Source organism: Emys orbicularis, chromosome 1 (assembly GCF_028017835.1).
Source record: "Emys orbicularis isolate rEmyOrb1 chromosome 1, rEmyOrb1.hap1, whole genome shotgun sequence".
Classification (NCBI taxonomy): Eukaryota; Metazoa; Chordata; order Testudines; family Emydidae; genus Emys; species Emys orbicularis.
Genome location: NC_088683.1, coordinates 323,784,759 through 323,803,297, shown reverse-complemented (window position 1 = coordinate 323,803,297; position 18,539 = coordinate 323,784,759). Strand labels below are relative to the sequence as shown.

Below are 18,539 nucleotides of genomic sequence, written 5' to 3'. Positions count from 1 at the left end.
CTTAACCACTGAAGAACAGATCAGCCTACTCACACCAGGGACTGCAGATTAGTCACCAAGACCCAGTAATCAACTCTACCAAAGTCTGCTGACAAAACAAACGTTATCAACAAAGACAGATCTCTTGCCTCCATTGCCAGGAGAAGATCATTTACCAGGATGATCTGTGCTGTCTCTGTACCATGTGAAGGTCTGACTCCAAATAACCAATCTGATTCAGATGAATAGTCAGGTCTGTTACAAAATAGGACCAAAAAGGCTTAAGACTAAAGTGAAGTGTAACAAAACGATAAAGAAAGCAAAGCTAAAAAGTGAAAGCAAGTTTGCAACAGAGTTTTAAGCAAAGAATTAAATGTTTTAAGAATATGAGGAACAAGAAATCAGCACAGGAGCATTATGTCCTCAGACCTGGCACAGGCCAGGCATAGACAATAGTAGTTAACACTGCTAAAACGTTAACTTTTTGCCTGACTTTTCACAAAGTTAGAGGTTAGAATGCTGTATGACTTTAGTTTGCAAAGTTGAAAGGAAATTCAGAAGGAATTAGATAATGATATCAAGAAATTAGGCTGGAGAATGGATACATCGTTAGGACTAGACAGAATCCATGCCAGAACTTTATTTTAGGAAGTAGCAGAAAAAATAGTTAACACATTTTTTTCAAAACCTCTTTTGTAACATGGGAAAAATCTGTGAATTGGACAGCTAGTAAAATTTCTGTAATGTAGAGAAGGCCTAAGGGATCTACTAAAGGTCTAGGAAACTACGTGCCAATAAGCTTGGCTTTAGCAGCCTGAAAGATACTGGGAACATGAACTAAGAATGGAATAAGACTAAGGGAACACCTAGAAGGTTATAATTCAGTCATGGATGATTGGAATGGGTTCATAAAAGAAGAATTATGTCTAAGATCAAGAAACTGAGTTTTCTGAGGATATAACAAAATAATTGAAAGAGGTATGTTATGTGCATAATTTAGGAAAGTATTTGTTATAACACACAAGACTAATCAAATGTATAACACAAGATATTTACATGATTTGCTCTTGAAGACTCGAATAACATTACAGAACACTTTGGTAACACTGCTTTACCAATATCTCGATCTATTTATATTTTAAAAATAACATTTAACTTAAAAACAAAAGCCACACTCTACATGTTAAAAGAAAAAATGAACAAATACTTCTATTTTTTAAAAGACAAAAAATAAAATAAGTATTTATACAAACTATAACAGACAAATATTCAGAATAGTTAAGTACCTGTATCCATCCGCATTGTATCTTTGCTCACAAGGAAATGATTTTTGGGAAAAAATCCATATACATCTAATTGGTGGGTATGCTTTAAGTTTAATTTCAAAACAAAACTTTTCCAACAGATCAATCTCAAAATCTTCTCTTGAGTCAGTTACATTTATAAATCCCTTTTCTGTAAACAAAATATTAAAATTCTGTTATAAAAGGTGCCATTTAATTAAGGAATTTGAAAATGTGCACATTTTTATTCGCATTTATTATTGCAAGTTATAAATGCATTGGTCATAAAATCACTAGTGACCATTCTGTTCATCTACAAAAAGATCAGGTGTAATACTGGGTGATAACATGCAGGTTTTGTCCTGATGTTCCACTCCAGTCTATGTGTAAATGCTCTGTCTTTGAATGAACCAATCTGATTGGCTTGGTTAATAAAAGACTCAAAGACCTTTAAAAATACAGGAACTCATCCATCTTTCTGCCCTGCAAGTCATTTTGAATCGACTACAGTGATTATCCTGTGTAAATTTCTTTCACTCAATTGTAAATACTTATTCCAAATGTTAATAACTTAAGATTTATAAAATATAAAGTAATACATCACTGCCAGTGTAAGCATCTCTTGATGGCTACATCTCACAGGGCCTGCTCCAAAGTTCACAGAAATCAATGGAAGCCTTTCCAGTGACATCAGTGGGCTTAGGATCAGGTCCATAAAGAAAGAAAAAAAAACACACGTGAATTGTAGTAAATAGTGCTGGTTTGGGCTTTTCTTTTTAAATGGTTTTCTTCTGGCCACATCCACATGCTCTGTAAAGCACAGTTTTCTCTATCTGAAGTCCTCATTTAGCAAATAATAGGGTGGAAATTCCCACATAAACCATAAAAACGGACAATGCTTTAAAACAAGAAATGCTTCCTTTTATGTGAATTCTCCAATTTTTGTGAGCTATAAACATCTTGGCTGTACAAATGGGACCAAGGGGAGTATTTTTTATCTTTCCAGGTGGAAAGTCATTTGAAGTTATGCTATGAGCATCATCCAAATAGATTGGGTCTAACAGCTAATTCCATACTGCCTACAAGTACCTTGAAATAAAGTGACACCATTTCTCTACAAAAGAGCTTAAACAAAACAGTTTTTCCTCTTATAGCTGAAAGAAAAGAGTGCAGGAGTGAGTGATGTGCTCTTCACAGCCGTTCCTTTTTCTGTTTACGTGTGGCAGTTTTTGGATTTCTATTCAAAGTGTATTAAGTGTAATTATTTAGGGGCCATGGGAGTCAAGTTTAAACTCCTAAGTCTGAATATGATCTTTTCTTGTTTCTGTAATTATTTTTACCTTTGAACCTGGTATTCAGCAGCTTAAACCATTTATTTTAAAATAGCTCATCTCTCCTGGAACAAAGACTGGATAATGCGCAGAATTCTTTATGCAATGCTGATAAAACAAAATGTCAGGTAACATCCAGAAACTGGATGTGAGAATAACAGACATGAAGAACTCTGCAGCTGTGGTGAATGGCCTGGTTTCTGCTGTGTTTAAAAACCTCTCTGCCACACTTGACAATCTGAGAATAAGGCTAAAATTAAAAAGGTGAGATTAGCGGGCGTACTTGAAAAGGAGCAGAGAGAGAGAGAGCAATTTATGCTTTTTGGCTGAAGTATTTTCTTCCTACAATAATACTGCGCATATCTACTTTGAGACTACCAGGAAGGAAATGGATCCACCTCATTCATCTACAAATTGAATTAGTCAGGGTTGAGATGCTCCAGCGTGAAGAATGGGAACATTACATTTAAAAAACTCCATAGTTAAAATTTGGGATCCAAGGATGCAGTCCTTCTAGGCCATCCCCCAGCTTTGAAGAAGACGAAGAGAGACTTGTCTCATCTGTAAGAAGCAGCTTCAGAGGCTGGGTTTGAATTTCTCCTTCCTTTACTCAGAAACTTTGAGTACAACAGAGTGGCCAGTCTATTGTATTTAGTTACCATGATATAGGAAAATGTTTTGCTCAGTAAAAGACTGAAGCTGAATGTGAGCATTTCAGAAATTGAGAACTCCCATTTGAATGACTCCTTATTTCTCAGGATCATAGGCTTGTTTCATTTGTTATATATGTATTATGTATATTTGCTAGCACAAATTATTAAATATTAAGATACATATTTAACAAGAAAAACAGGAATAAAATATTGCATAAATACAATGTGACCAAGTTACTGTTGATTTAGAAACCTTAACTTTTGCATATTCTGGCTTTTTAAATTTTAACTGGACAATCTGAATTTTAATTTAAAATTTATCTCCTGTATTTGTTAGAAGGTCAACAGGATAATTCTAAAGGATAATTGGTGAAACCTGCACAGAAAGTTTTAATTATAGGAAATTTTGGGTATCTGGAAACCCTCTGGATAGGTCCAATATTTTACATCCCCAGTCTCCCTTTGAAATGGTTGCAGTTGCCATCTTGAATTCTTTTGTTTCTGGAAATAATATTGAAAGGATGACAACACTGTGTAGGCTAGACTTCAAATTAATGTTATGGTGGTGTGTAGCGGGGTGGTCACCCCGCTCCTGCCCTGAGGGGGTTAAAGCAGCCCTGGAGAGGGCTGGGGCAGAGAAATGCTAGGCTGATTGCGGGAAGCAGCCACAGGTGGGGACATGCCCCAATAAGGCCACAGCTGGCCCTATAAGAGGGCTGAGGGCCAGAGACAGACACACACTCTCTCTAACTCTCTAGAGAGAGAGGACCTGGCTGCCTGGGAAGCTGAGGAGGGTACCTAGGGTGGAGCAGTGCTGGGGAAGCGCAGAGGGAGCTGGGGAGCTCCAACCTAGTGAAGCCCCAGGCTTCAGGCCGAGTTAAGGGCCCACAAAAGGGTACTAGGGCAGCAGAGGGGCAGCCCAGGAATAGGCAGCGACAGCTGGTCCAACCTCCCTTGCCGATGATAAGTGGTTTACAGACTGCCATCTGCCCCAGTGAGTGGGGGCTAAATGGAGACTGGCAGTAGCCACTGAGGCAAGGTGGGGATAGGGAGTTGGGGGTTCCCCTGGGGGGGGAAGACCCAGAGCGAGGGGGTACTGTGGTGGGCAGAACCCCTGGGCAAAGGGCACCGGGAGGGACATGGGGCCAGGGGCAGGTGAGACACCGGCCTGTAGAGGGCGCTCTGGGCTGAAAGAGCTAATTCCTGAGATGACCAGCAGGAGGCGCCGCGCCGGTGAGTCGTTGCCCTGCCACATGATGTCACTCCCAGAACTACTGTCCTTGAGGAGTAATGCAAATAACCTGGGAGCAGGTGTGATTGTGGGGTACCTGCAGGGACATGGATAATCCAGTTCTGGTTTATCTCCATTTTCAACTTCAAGTAGAAACAGGATTTTTCGTAATAACTGTAAACATAGTGTATACACATGCAAGCAAACAGCTGAATGACTAAAAGAAAAATATGGCACAAAGTTAACAACATGAATCTGAATTACCTAAGACTGTAACCAAAGTTGTTTTATTTGGATGTTCTGTGGAAGAACAGGTGTAATGTCCATTATCACTTCTTCCCATTGATGAGGCAAATGCATAGAGAATCCGTACCATAGAGGAGTCTTGATAATCTGTTTCTTCAAACCAGTGCCCCTAGTTTTTAATAAAGGTTTGTATTTAATATTGTGTGGTACTGTCCATTATTACGTATGTGAAAAGAATCCTGTTTTATTACCTCTTGTAATTCTTTGTTTTCAAAATGCCATTTCAATCTGAATTTATAGTTTTCATAAAAAGCTCTACATCTTATCAGTAATGGCTCCCCAACTTTAAGAAGGAGTTCAGGTAAAGATCCTCCAAGTTTTTCATTTAGATCTGCAAAATGAAAACACACCGGTGAAACAACAAATGAAATTATATTTTACTATGGGGAAAATTATTTATTTAAACTTTTCCTTCCCTCCCACACCTCATTTTCACATTTGTAAGCACCCATAGTTTTGCATCTATTATTGTATTTGTAATGATAAACAGACTATTTTTCCAGATTTATAACTAACATTAAAATGAATTATAATAGTCTAACAAATTCTGTCCTGACTTTCAAATCCAGCAATAACCGTGTATTCACACAGGGTGCAATTCAGCACAGAATTAAGCCAATCAAAGTAAGTTTATTAAAAAATACTGACTATCAGTGTTAAAAAAAAATTTAAAATATTTTTTATTAAAAGTAGATGTTAAAGATCTGTGTGAAAAAATAGCAGTTACTTATGAAATGTAAAATAACACAACAATTTGTTTTTAAATGTACTATGAATAGGGCCCTACCAAATTCATGGCCATGAAAAACACGTCATGGACCGTGAAATCTGGTCTCTTCCCATGAAATCTGTTTTTTTGTTTGCTTTTACACTATACTGTACAGATTTCACAGGGGAGACCAGCGTTTCTCAAATTGGTCCTGACCCAAAAGAGAATTGCAAGGGGATTGCAAGGTTATTTTAGGGGCATGGGTAGCGGGTGGAGCCCCCCTTCAGGGAGGCTAGCCCCCAGCTCCACCCCTTCTGCCCCCTCCCCCCCGGCTGGAGCCCCAAGCCCCCCACCCCCTGCAGCTGGAGCCCCAAGACCCTTTGTGCCCCCTATAACCGGAGCTACATGCCCCACCCCCATCTGCCTGGAAGAGCCCTGAGGCCCCCCTCACCCAGATGAGGCCCAAGTCGTCCCCTCTCCCCCACTTGCCTGGAGGAGCCCAGGGCCAGCCGTAGCCGCACCTCCCCTCTCCTCCCCAGGCCCCAAGCCACCCAGAAAAAAACGCAGTGTCTCTTCCTGAAGAAGAACCTGTGCTTTCATTATGCCCCATGCAGGTTCCGGGGTGGCTGAGGAGGCGGTATCTGCTACTTAGCTTCCTGACTTCATCAGTAATCTTTCTGGAGTCCAGGGAGATTACTGATGAACACGGGAAGCTGAATAGCACATACCACCTTCTCAGCTGCCCCGGAACCTGCATGAGGCATAATAAAGCAAAAACTTCACCTGCCAAACCTGCAATCGGGTGTCTGGTGGCAGCGAGCCCTGGCCTATTATACCTGACGCCCATGTTTATGGGGGTCGTGGTATTGCCACCCTTATTTCTGTGCTGCCTTCAGAGCTGGATGGCCAGACAGCAGTGGCTGTTGGCCAGGTGCCCAGCTCTGAAGGCAGCGCCCAGCCAGAAGCAGTGCAGAAGTAAGGGTGCAACACCATACCATGCCATCCTTACTTCTGTGCTGCTGCTGGCGATGGCTCTGCCTTCAGAGCTGGGCTCCCTGCCAGCAGCCACTGCTCTCCAGCTGCCCAGCTCTGAAGGCAACACTGCTGCCAGCAGCAACGCAGAAGTAAGGGTAGCAGTACCACAACCCCCCCTACAATATCCTTGTGACCACCCCACAACTCCTTTTTGGGTTAGGACCCCTACAATTATAATACTGTGAAATCTGAGATTTAAATAGCTGAAATAGTGAAATTTATTATTTTTAAAATCCTATGACCATGAGATTGACCAAAATGGACTGTGAATTTGGTAGGGCCCTAACTATAAATAAGCATTAGAATTTAGGAGATAAATATGAGACAGAAATATAGCAGCATTACATTAGTTTTGCCTAGTAATGTGCCTCTAAACATATTTATTCCAGTGATGACAAATTTACAGCCCAGTCTTGCAAACCTTACTGAAGTGAATAGTTGCAATTAACATCAATGGCAGGATTAGGCCCCTATTTAAATAAATCTTATAGTTATGTTACCTATTGTATACAGCTTGGTGCATTCTCTGCCCAGCTCATTAGTTGCGCAGCACTGTATGTCTGTTTGAAATAACTTATTTGCTGAATATCCGCGTGGCACCTCCTGTACTCCATATACTTTCCCATTTCTTTTACTGTCTTTACGATTTGTATGGATGCAACTGTAATTACACATACATTTATTTACTGAATACGAACAATAGTAAGGAAACTGGAATATTTTGTAGTTGAATAAAAGGAACTAGAAAATGTGGAGATTATAAAACAAAACACAAGGGCAATGGAGCTAGGGAAATTATAAACAGAATGAGCTGATATTACCTGAATACACTATTCGTGCTTATACTGGTAGGTGTAAACGTTTGTAATTTTATGAGTGAAATTCTGGCTCCTTTGAAGTTAATGGCAAAACTCAATGAGCCCAGGATTTCACCCTACATCTCTGGGACTGCACTGAACCCAGGATGTTGGACTATGAGCCTCTACTTCTTGAGCTAGAAGACACAGTCCTGGTAGTCTGAAGTCTGCTGAAGGCTCATAAATCCCTGTGTGGTCCAGGCACTCGAGAGGGACAGAGATCCACACTGTTACATGTGCACTCTGTATGACAACATACTGAAGGTTGAATTTACTTACTCATGACCTGATATGTTTCTTGGAACATATTCATGTTGCCAATAGAACCACTTATCATACATAAAACTTAAAGCTACAATGAAAGGCAAATTTAGATAGAAAATTTCTGATGACACCCTTCCCACCTTTAATCCCCACTCATTCTCAAAATAGCTAGGTTTTAGGGAAATGGAAAATAGAGGGCTATGGGGTTAGAAATATATTTAACTCATTAGCTATGTCAAGTGAAAATGCTTGGACTTGGGCCAAAATTTTCAGACCAGGGTGCCTAAAGTTTCCAAAAGTATACATTGGCCCAATTTTCCAAGAATACACTACAGCTAATACAAAAATTCGAATTCACCCATTGCACTCATGCATTCAATTTTTGCATGTAGTTTTTTGAGGACACTGTGTGTGTGTTAAATTTTATGGGAGCATTCATTACATTCTCCTTTGAAAATCTGACTCCACAGTTCTCCTTCAGTTGTTCAGGTTCAATCACATCAAAAATAAATACATCATGCTGTATAAAGTCTGTTGGCTTAGGAAGACATCAAGACTTGCACCTTAAAATTCAGTAAACAAAAAAAGGTAGCATTATATGCACCATACCTGTCATCAGGTGTTCTGCAAAATAACCATTCAATATCTGGTGTAGGGTAGCTTTCGGATGTGCAGTTTATAATGGCCAAGTTTTCACTTTTTACAAAATAGGGCTTCCTTGGTTTACCTATTAAAAGTAATGCAAATATTTTCAGACATGCTGCAATATTTTGTATCCATATTTCTAATGTGTAGGACACTTTTAACACTTGTGAACCCAGTGATGGTTACCAAAAGAAACTACACCATCTGCTCAAGAAACTCCCTGAAAAAGCACAGGAACAAATCTACACAGACACACCCCTTGAATCCCGACCAGGGGTATTCTACCTGCTACCTAACATCCATAAACCTGGAAATCCTGGACACCCCATCGTCTCAGGCATTGGCATCCTGACAGCAGGATTGCCTGGCTATATTGACTCTCTCCTCAGGCCCTATGCTACCAGCACTCCCAGCTTTGAGACACCACTGACTTCCTGAGGAAACTACAATACATTGGTGATCTTCCAGAAAACACCATCCTAGCCACTATGGATGTAGAAGCCCTCTACACCAACATTCCACACAAAGATGGACTACAAGCCATCAGGAACAGTATCCCCGATAATGTCACGGCAAACCTGGTGGCTGAACTTTGTGACTTTGTCCTCACCCACAACTATTTCACATTTGGGGACAATGTATACCTTCAAGTCAGCGGCGCTGCTATGGGTACCCATATGGCTCCACAGTATGCCAACATTTTTATGGCTGACTTAGAACAACACTTCCTCAGCTCTCATCCCCTAACACCCCTACTCTACTTGCGCTACATTGATGACCCATGGAAAAGAAGCCCTTGAGGAATTCCACCAGGATTTCAACAATTTCCATCCCACCATCAATCTCAGCCTGGACCAGTCCACACAAGAGATCCACTTCCTGGACACTACAGTGCTAATAAGAGATGGTCACATAAACACCACCTTATACCGGAAACCTACTGACTGCTATTCTTACCTACATGCCTCCAGCTTTCATCCAGACCACATCACACGATCCATTGTCTACAGCCAAGCTCTAAGATACAACCGCATTTGCTCCAGTCCCTCAGACAGAGACAAACACCTACAGGATCTCTATCAAGCGTTCTTAAAACTACAATACCCACCTACTGAAGTGAAGAAACAGATTGACAGAGCCAGAAGAGTACCTAGAAGTCACCTACTATAGGACAGGCCCAACAAAGAAAGTAATAGAACGCCACTAGCCGTCACCTTCAGCCCCCAACTGAAACCTCTCCAGCACATCATCAAGGATCTATAACCTATCCTGAAGGACGATCCCTCACTCTCACAGACCTTGGGAGACAGGCCAGTCCTCGCTTACAGTCAGCCCCCCAACCCGAAGCAAATACTCACCAGCAATCACACACCACACAACAGAAACACTAACCCAGGATCCTATCCTTGCAACAAACCCCGTTGCCAACTCTGTCCACATATCTATTCAAGGGACACCATCATAGGACGTAATCACATCAGCCACACCTTCAGGGGCTTGTTCACCTGCACATCTACCAATGTGATATATACCATCATGTGCCAGCAATGCCCCTCTGCCATGTACATTGACCAAACCGGACAGCCTCTACGCAAAAGAATAAATGGACACAAATCAGACGTCAAGATTTATAACATTCAAAAACCAGTCGGAGAACACTTCAGTCTCTCTGGTCACTCAATAACAGACCTCAAAGTGGCAATTCTTCAACAACAAAACTTCAAAAACAGACTCCAATGAGAAACTGCAGAACTGGAATTAATTTGCAAACTGGACACCATCAAATTAGGCCTAAATAAAGACTGGGAGTGGATGGGTCATTATACAAACTAAAAACTATTTCCCCATACTAATTTTCCCCCCTACTGTTACTCACACCTTCTTGTCAACTGTTTGAAATGGGCCATCCTGATTACCACTACAAAAGTTTTTTTTACTCCTGCTGATAATAGCCCACTTTAATTGATTTGTCTCATTAGAGTTGGTTTGGGAACCCCCATCTTTTCATGTTCTCTGTGTATATATACATATATGTAAATCCTACTGTATTTTCCACTCCATGCATCTCATGAAGTGGATTTTAGCCCATGAAAGCTTATGTCCAAATAAATTTGTTAATCTCTAAGGTGCGACAAGTACTCCTCGTTCTTTTTTTTATTTTTATATATTTATATATATTTTATGTCTGAGTTATAGATGTATATATATAGTATATAGATGTATAAAACAAACAAGTCTGTCACTTTAAATAATCCTGAGGTAAGAATCCAACACTGATTTAGACATGTATGTAAGCAGTAGCCAGTCAACATTTCTTGTTATGACAGCAGGTGTCAGACTGAGAAGGCTGATTATATTACGCATAAACAAAGTACAAGATGAAACCAGAAGGCAAAAAATCTACCCTCAGATACCCATACTCCCAACAACAGCAATAACTTCAATGAGAGCAATGCGCAGGCATTCAAGAACAAAATTTGGTCTTTGGATATTTGAGCTTTGCCATACCTCATATTTAGGCTGTTAACAACACTAAGCCAAATTGTTTTGCTCAGTTCATTATATATTATGTCATTTTGTTTGTTATAATATTTTTTTCAAGTGATTTTAATGCTTGAGGAAAGTAAAGAACTGTTTGTCTAAGGTCCTCATTGTATAAGCTCTTCAACCTTGACCTGGTAAATGTGTCAGCTCCCTGACTTCAAGGAACTGCCTGTAGGAATCAGAGGGTAATCTAGGGCCTGATTTTCAGAGGTGTTGAACACCTGTAGCTTTCATTCAATTCAACTGGAACTATGAGTTCTCATACCTCACCACCATAAATCTGTAACTTAGAGATGTAAAGTTCCATAAACCATTACCAATCCCCTGAGCCCGCCACCTTCCCAATTTGGACTATGCTTGAAAGTTTATTGCACCAAGACTGATGATGACTTCACTTAAAACTGAAAACACTGATTTTGTTTTAAATTCAACTGTGATTATGAAGATAAAATTTCTGATGAGAAGACTGACAGTTGCTCCTGATTCATACTTTAGGTATCTTAAAGGCGACTTGCAAAGGGAAAAATTGGGTTTGTGCATTTTGTTGTTGTTTGCTTATGTCTTTATAATCTGTATAAGATTCTTTTTAAAATGTTTTTTTATCTGCATTATTTTAATATTAGAAAGGTAGGTTCTGTTTAGCGTGGAAAACTCTAATGACTGGAGAACAAGTGAAATTACAACAAAATTCCTACAACAAAACTAGGGAAGAATTGAGTTGATATTCCTGCTATTTCTATGACAAAAAACAAGCAGAAAAAATCTTAAAAACAAAACAACAACAAAACCTGTTAGATCCTCTTTATTATAGACAGGGCTGTTAGTGCCACCTATTATAAAGGTTGCCTGACACTACCTATTATAAGACCCTGTTGCTTATAAGGCTGTCTACACTACTGCCTATGTTGGCAAAACCTATGTCGCTCAGGGGTGTGAATATTCCACCCTTCTGAGCAACATAAGTTACACAGACATAAGCTCTAGTGCGCACAGTGCTATGTTGACAGGAGAGTTTTTTATGCCAAAGGGAGAATTCAGCCCCAGGCTGATTTTTTAATTTCAGCCAAACAGTTCAGTCATTTTCTAAGAACGAGGCTAGGGAAATATACACTGTTTTGTCCATTTAAAAAAAAAAAAGTGACTTTTAAAAAAAAATCTCTAGTGCCCTGATGCTTGGGAGCTTAGACTTGAAATTTGGCAGGTTTGCCAGGGATGTGCCTTTTGCCACTCCTCTGAAAATCTACCCACATTTGGCCAAGTTATAACCCTATAAAAAATCCCAGTTCACACAAGCTCAGTGGAGACTAGAGTTTACAGTTAAAATCTCTGAAGATCCTGTCTTCACTGAGCACGCTTCAGCCTCTCACAGCTCCTTGTGAGTACACATGGACCATTCTCACAGAGTGACTGAGCATGCTGCAAGCCAGGGTTACAGGGGTGAAGCCACTCTTTCCCTGTAATGGCTCCTGCCAGGTGCTCAAGGTACTGAAAATGAGAGCAGGGAACCTGTCTCTCTGGTTCTCTCAGTGATCCCTCTGCTGGCACCCAGGAAGCACAGAGGAGGAAAGAATCTGATCTGAAAATAAAGCGGGTCAAGAGCCCACCCAGGGAGTAGGGAAAGGAGTAGATTGAGACAAGGAGCCTGGTGAGACTAGGGTAAGTCACTTAAACCAAACTTTTCACAGGTGGTCACTAATTGTGTGTTTCTAGGTGCCCAACTTGAGATCCTGCAAAGTATGGAGCACTCACAGCTACAATTGAAATCAGTGGAAGTTCTGTTTTGAACACGTAAAGCACTATGTAATGTTAAGAACTCTGAAAAATCAGGTTGTAGGTTTCTCAAATTAGGCACCCAAAATTAGTGGATGCTTTTTATCTTGATCTTTCTGTGCCTCAGTTCCCCATCTGTGAAATGGGGATAATACTCCCCCACCTCACTGGGGTGTTGTGAAAATAAATTAACACTTGTTACTCTCTCAGATACTATAGTGATGAGCAAGACAGAAAAGCCCATGAGGAAATTAGTAATTCTAGATTCAGAGCAGCATTTGAATAGTATAAATAAAGCATGGGGCCACTTTTGCAATGAGGATAGCAAATACTGAATAGCTGTTCATTAAGTGAGCACCATCCATCCTGGGCACTGAATGAGGCAGGGGATCATGTAATTAAGGACTGTACCATAATGCATTTGCACAAGGGGGGGGGCAAATTAAGGTTATACAGGTAACTTTCAAACTGGCATTTCCTAACTTTTGAGTGCTTGATTTTGCAATCTTAATAATGTTCTTTTAATATAGTTTGTTTTGTGTTTGTGCATGTGCATGTCCGTGTGTGCGTGTGTGTGTGCGTAATACATTACAAAGAATGAGAAATAAGCCCAAGCCCCATTTAAAAACAATCTTTTGCATGTCATCTTTAACAACATGTAGTGACTCAGAACCGTTTTAACCTTCACAATGAACCAAGGGAAATGAGGCAGCCATACATGAAATAAGTGACAAGGAAAATAGCCCACAATACAAGAACTGAAAGAGAGGGAGGAGAGACAATTGAGGAAGGGAGAAGTCTCATGGAAGTCTCATAGAACTGACAGAGTTTCACTGCTTAGAGAGGGCTTGGTCATGTACAGGTTTCAGCCTCCCCCTTCTCAAGCTATGGATAGACTGAGCCCCTTGCTTTGACACATACTTACTCCTTACGAGAACTGTAAACATTATTGTGTAGTTATTGTTTTCACTTTGAACTGCAAGGGTGTATTTTCCAGCTTGAGTTTCTTTTATTTTTGAAAAGGCCAGCGAAACAACAGATCTGTAAAACAGAAAATACATTAGAGAACATTCATGTCAGATAGAGCAGCAGTTCTGAACCAGTGGTCTGAGGCCCCCTGGGGGGCCGTGAGCAAGTTTCAGGGGGTCCGCCAAGCAGGGCTGGCATTAGAGTCACCGGGGTCCAGAGCAGAAAGCTAAAGCCACGCTGCCCTAAGCCCTGCCTCCCGGGGCTAAAGCTGAAGCCCGAGCAGCTTAGCTTCGGGGGGGGCCCTGGGGCCCCATGCAGTTGCCCTGCTTGCTACCCCCTAAAGCAGGCCCTGGCTTTTATATGCAGGCACAGGTGGCCGTGGAGTTTATATAGCATGTTGGGGGAGGGAGGGGGGAGGCTCAGAAAGTAAAAAGTTGAGAACCCCTGAGATCGAGGGTAGTGGGCTGAAGAATGCACTGGCATTACACTTAACCCATGCAAACAGAATTCTAGGCTAGTGGTACTTAACACACATGCAGTACATTCAATCTCCAAATTGCTTTCATAGACAATGGCCCTGTTTCATGTAATCATCCCTATTCAGGACAGCACTTAAGCACTCATCCCAAGTGGGATTCAAAGTTCTGCTTAAGTACTGTTCTGAATAGGGATAGACTAGTATGTGCTCAAGTACTTTCCTGAATCGGGGCCCATGCAACAGGATTCCCATGGAGATTTCCTCACCAAGAGGCCATCCCATGGGTTTCGCCCTGCAAGGGAATCATCTACACTAGGCCTCTGGTCCTACCCCAGCTATTCTCAGCTCTCTGGGTGGAAGTATGGACTTGTGGCTAGAACACAGTCAAGAGAATTAGGGTGGTATTCTAGGCTCTGATGCTGAACTGCAGTGTAACCTTGGGCAAGGCATTGCATTAACCTTTTTGTGCCTTGGTTTCCTTGACTTGAGCACTGTGATGCTTGAATTGATGAATGTTTGTAAAATCTGTTGAAATCCTCAGATATAACGTGCTATACAAATGCAAAGAATCACTATATTGTAAACTATAAAGCCAGCGTTCATTGCTTTCCTAGTGCATAAACAGCAATTTATCAACATGCAGTTTAGTGGTGATAATAATTAAGATAGATAGGTTTAGGAATATAACAAATAATGTGAAAAGAAATGATAAATAAGCCTTCTCATATGGAAAATATCCCATCTGCATGCTCTAATGAAAGTATCCCATTTAGGTTTTTTGATTCAGTACAGCCCTTTACCTACCGGTTTTCTGAGTCCAGTGAGGGTTTGCAGTCAGCTTGGTTCTCTTTGAAGACCCAAAGGCATGAAATGGTCTCTGAAATATTCATGATCACTTTTAATTCAATGTCTCCTAGCACGTCAACTTCCACACTTTTTGCTGTTTCATAGACATTCTCTGTGCTTTGAGAACTCAAATCACAACCAAGATCTTCCGAAATACTAGGCATCTGCATTGCAATAAAACAGATTGCTATGTCTAATGGTGGTAACTGGATTTTTCAGATTTAAACATTTAAAAAGGAAGTTCACCTATTAAAAGACTTCACTCTATTAAAAATATGCCTATGCCTATTGATAACACATATATATGCATAGTAATTATAAACAAAAGTAATCTTAATACTATACTTTCATTCTTGTTTCCCTCTTCAATTTAGCTCATCAAATATGTTTAATTCTACTGAATGAACAAATGCAGGAAGATTTGCGCTATACTAACAAGTTTTGCTTTCTGGGCTGACAGTATAGTTAGTAGCAGTTCAGTCAGTAATGTGCTACTTTCTCCTAATGATTAAGGCCATGTCTACACTACAAGCTTTGGTTCACGCAAGTCACATTGGCATAAAGCTGCCAGAGCTTATCATGCGTGTGTGCGAAACACTTGGATCCTTGCATAAGTGCTGAACATATTCCCCAGGAGTGCTTGTGTCGATGCACAGCGCAGTGCACCATGGGCAGGTATTTCAGTGTGCAAACCGCCACCATCCAGTGCACTCTTTTGGGATGTTTTGGCACTGCATGGTGGGGCAGAAATGAGTTGTGCAGGGCTGACTGGGAGCAAAGGGTCAACTTCCCAGCATGCAACTGTCTGCATCCCATAATGTCATCTATATCCCATATTTTTTGTGTCTTTTTTTAAAAGTCCAATGAACCTGTGTGGCCCTCCACACTGTCCTTCATCTCTGATGGAAGCATGGAGCCTGCACAGCTCTGCAGTATTGTCATAAGCATTGCAAGCACAAGATGCATGATCCTTCAGTATTTGCAGAGCCGTAAGAAGAACTGAATCAGCATGGAACATGACGATTTCTTGGAGGCCAGAGAGCGAAAGCCAATTCAAGGTTATTGGTGGTGTTCGTGGAGCAGCTGGAGATTGTGGAATCTTGGCTACTGGGCCCAAGAAATGAGCACTGACTGGTGGGATCGCATCGTGATGCAGGTTTCGGATGATGAGCAGCGGCTGCAGAACTTGTGGATGTGCAAGGCTACATTCCCGGATCTGTGTGCCAAGCTCGCCCCAGCCTTCCAGCGCAGGAGCACCTGAATGGGAGCTGCACTGACCGTGGAGAAGCAAGTGGTGATCACACTGTGGAAACTTGCAGTGCCAGATTGCTACTGGTCAGTGGGAAATCATTTTGAGTTGGAAAATCCACTATGGGGGCCATTGTCATGCAAGTGTGGAGGGTCATTCAATCTTCTTCTGCTATGCAGGACTGTGACTCTTGGCAATGTTTAAAACATAGTGGATGGATTTGTAGTAATGGGGTTCCCACATATTCAACATGTATTTTTGGCACCAGACCACCTTGCCACAGAATACATCAACAGAAAGGGCTACTTTTCTATGGTTATGTAAGTGCTGGTGGATCACCAAGGATGCTTCACTGACATCAGTGTTGGCTGGTCAGAGAAGGTGCATGATGCTTGCATCTTTAAGAACACAGGACTATTTAGGAAGCTACAAGCAGGGACTTTCTTTCCCGACCAACAGATTACCACTGGCAATATTGAAATGCAAATAGTGATCCTGGGGGATCCAGCCTGCACCTCGCTCCCCTGGTTCATGAAGACGTACAATGGCCACCTTGACAGCACCAAAGAACAATTCGACTACCAGCTCAGCAGGTGCAGAATGACAATTGAATGAGCTTTTGGTAGACTGAAGGGACACTAGCGTTGTTTACTCACAAGATTGGATCTCAGTGAAAAAAACATCTCAATGGTTATAGCTGCCTGATGTGACCTGCATAATATTTATGAAGCAAAGGGGGGAAAGTTGCCGCCAGAGTGGAGGGCAGAGGTGGAACAACTGTCTGCTGAGTTTGAACAGAAAGATATGAGGGCTATTAGAAGAGCTCAACACGGAGCTATATAGATCAGGGCGGCTTTGAAAGAGCACTTTAACAGTGAGCCACAATAATACATTGTGGTGTACTGTGCTCTACCTGGCCCTTATGTTTTGGGGCCTGTTAGGAATTGTGTGGTGCTTGATGTACATCTGTGATTATAACACTGACAATGCACCTATTAATTTGACAGTACACTGATTAGTACACTGTGTTTATTACTGATCCTATGAGTCGGGTCACACTGTACAGTAACAAGGAAGTGGGTGCTTTCAAAACTGCTGGGCGCTCAGCAGCATATGTTGAGCACTAATAAAGATGAATTATTTTCCAGATAATAGTATTTTATTCAGTAACAAAACCAGGGAAAAGAAAAATCTGTGCAATGTAAAAGCAAATACATTAAAAACGTAATAAAATAATGGAACAGAGCTTAACAAGGGAATGAACATTCATGTCCATTTTACCTACACATACAGCAACTGTGGCTTTCACAGGTCAGTGTATGTGAAGTGGTGGTTGTCCCTCATGTCCCGCTGGATGGAGTGGTATGGATAGGACAGCAGCCTGTGAAGCCACATGGAATGTTGAGGGGGCTGTAGGGAGGTGCTGTAATGGAGTTTTTCATAGGCTGCAAAGGGAGTTGAGCCTGTGATTTTTGAACTTCTAGGTCCACAAGAGTTTGCAGCATCTGCCTTTGTTGCTGGAGAAGCCCCATTATATCCTCGTGCATCTCCCTCTCCTTTTCCTGCTGGGATTCCTGGACCTTTCTCCTGTCCACACTTTCCTTCCTCAGGCTGTCTACCATGTTCACCCTCTAGGCCTTTTGCTCACAGTCTGATGCAGCACTGGCTTGCAGGATTTCACTGAACATGTCATCCCATGTCCTCTTCTTTCTCCTTATCTAGCTCAATCATTCTGCAGGTGTGTGTGGGGAATTCCTCAAAGCCGCAATGGCAATGGCAGGAGTTGCAGATAAAAGAGGTAAACACTGTCAGTACAGTCACAATGTAAAGTGAAAGTTAAGATTCAGAACTCCCTTCCCTTGCTCCCCTAAAGCTTTAAACAAGACAGGCTTATTGACACTTCTGCTTGGGATTGCTTTTGCAGAGCACAAGGGTCCACCAAGAGTGAGGGAAATGAAGAGGGAATTGCTTAGTTGCATGAAACTATGAGTATAGGGCACTGGCACTGAATACTGCCGCCATTTTCCACAGGCGGTGGTGATTTTAGCTGATATCTCACCCCTGAGGGTAACAAAGGCACAGAGAGCACAGCTGCTGCCCATTTTCCGCTAGCCTGTGTATTGCAATAGTGCCTGCTGAAGTTATTGCTGACTGGTGTGGGAAAGTGTCTTATCGGGGAGGAAGAAATAAGGCTGCCATCCCTAGAAACCTTTGGTAGAGGACTGAGAATACCTCCATGAAAGTTTCATCGAGATCTCTCAGGAGAATGCAAGGGCCATCTCTCTGTACCTAAACAAACTGTTCCGCATGCACACACACCACCCCCTTGGTTAACTCTGGAGGGGAATAAAAAGCAGATAACAATGCTACCACTGAGTGGTGGGTATAAG

General features: G+C 41.6%; 1 protein-coding gene across 1 annotated transcript in view; it reads right to left on the bottom strand.

The window, feature by feature from the left end:
- FLT3 (fms related receptor tyrosine kinase 3) overlaps window positions 1–18,539 on the bottom strand; it is a gene marked incomplete at its 5' end in the record, with an annotated part of 57,499 nt that overhangs the window by 31,916 nt on the left and 7,044 nt on the right. Inside the window, 7 exons of the mRNA XM_065413278.1 lie at window positions 1,266–1,434; window positions 4,742–4,892; window positions 4,975–5,114; window positions 7,028–7,188; window positions 8,258–8,375; window positions 13,533–13,648; window positions 14,859–15,064. Of these exons, the coding sequence (XP_065269350.1) occupies window positions 1,266–1,434; window positions 4,742–4,892; window positions 4,975–5,114; window positions 7,028–7,188; window positions 8,258–8,375; window positions 13,533–13,648; window positions 14,859–15,064 (1,061 nt within the window). The remainder of the gene's footprint in view (window positions 1–1,265; window positions 1,435–4,741; window positions 4,893–4,974; window positions 5,115–7,027; window positions 7,189–8,257; window positions 8,376–13,532; window positions 13,649–14,858; window positions 15,065–18,539) is intronic.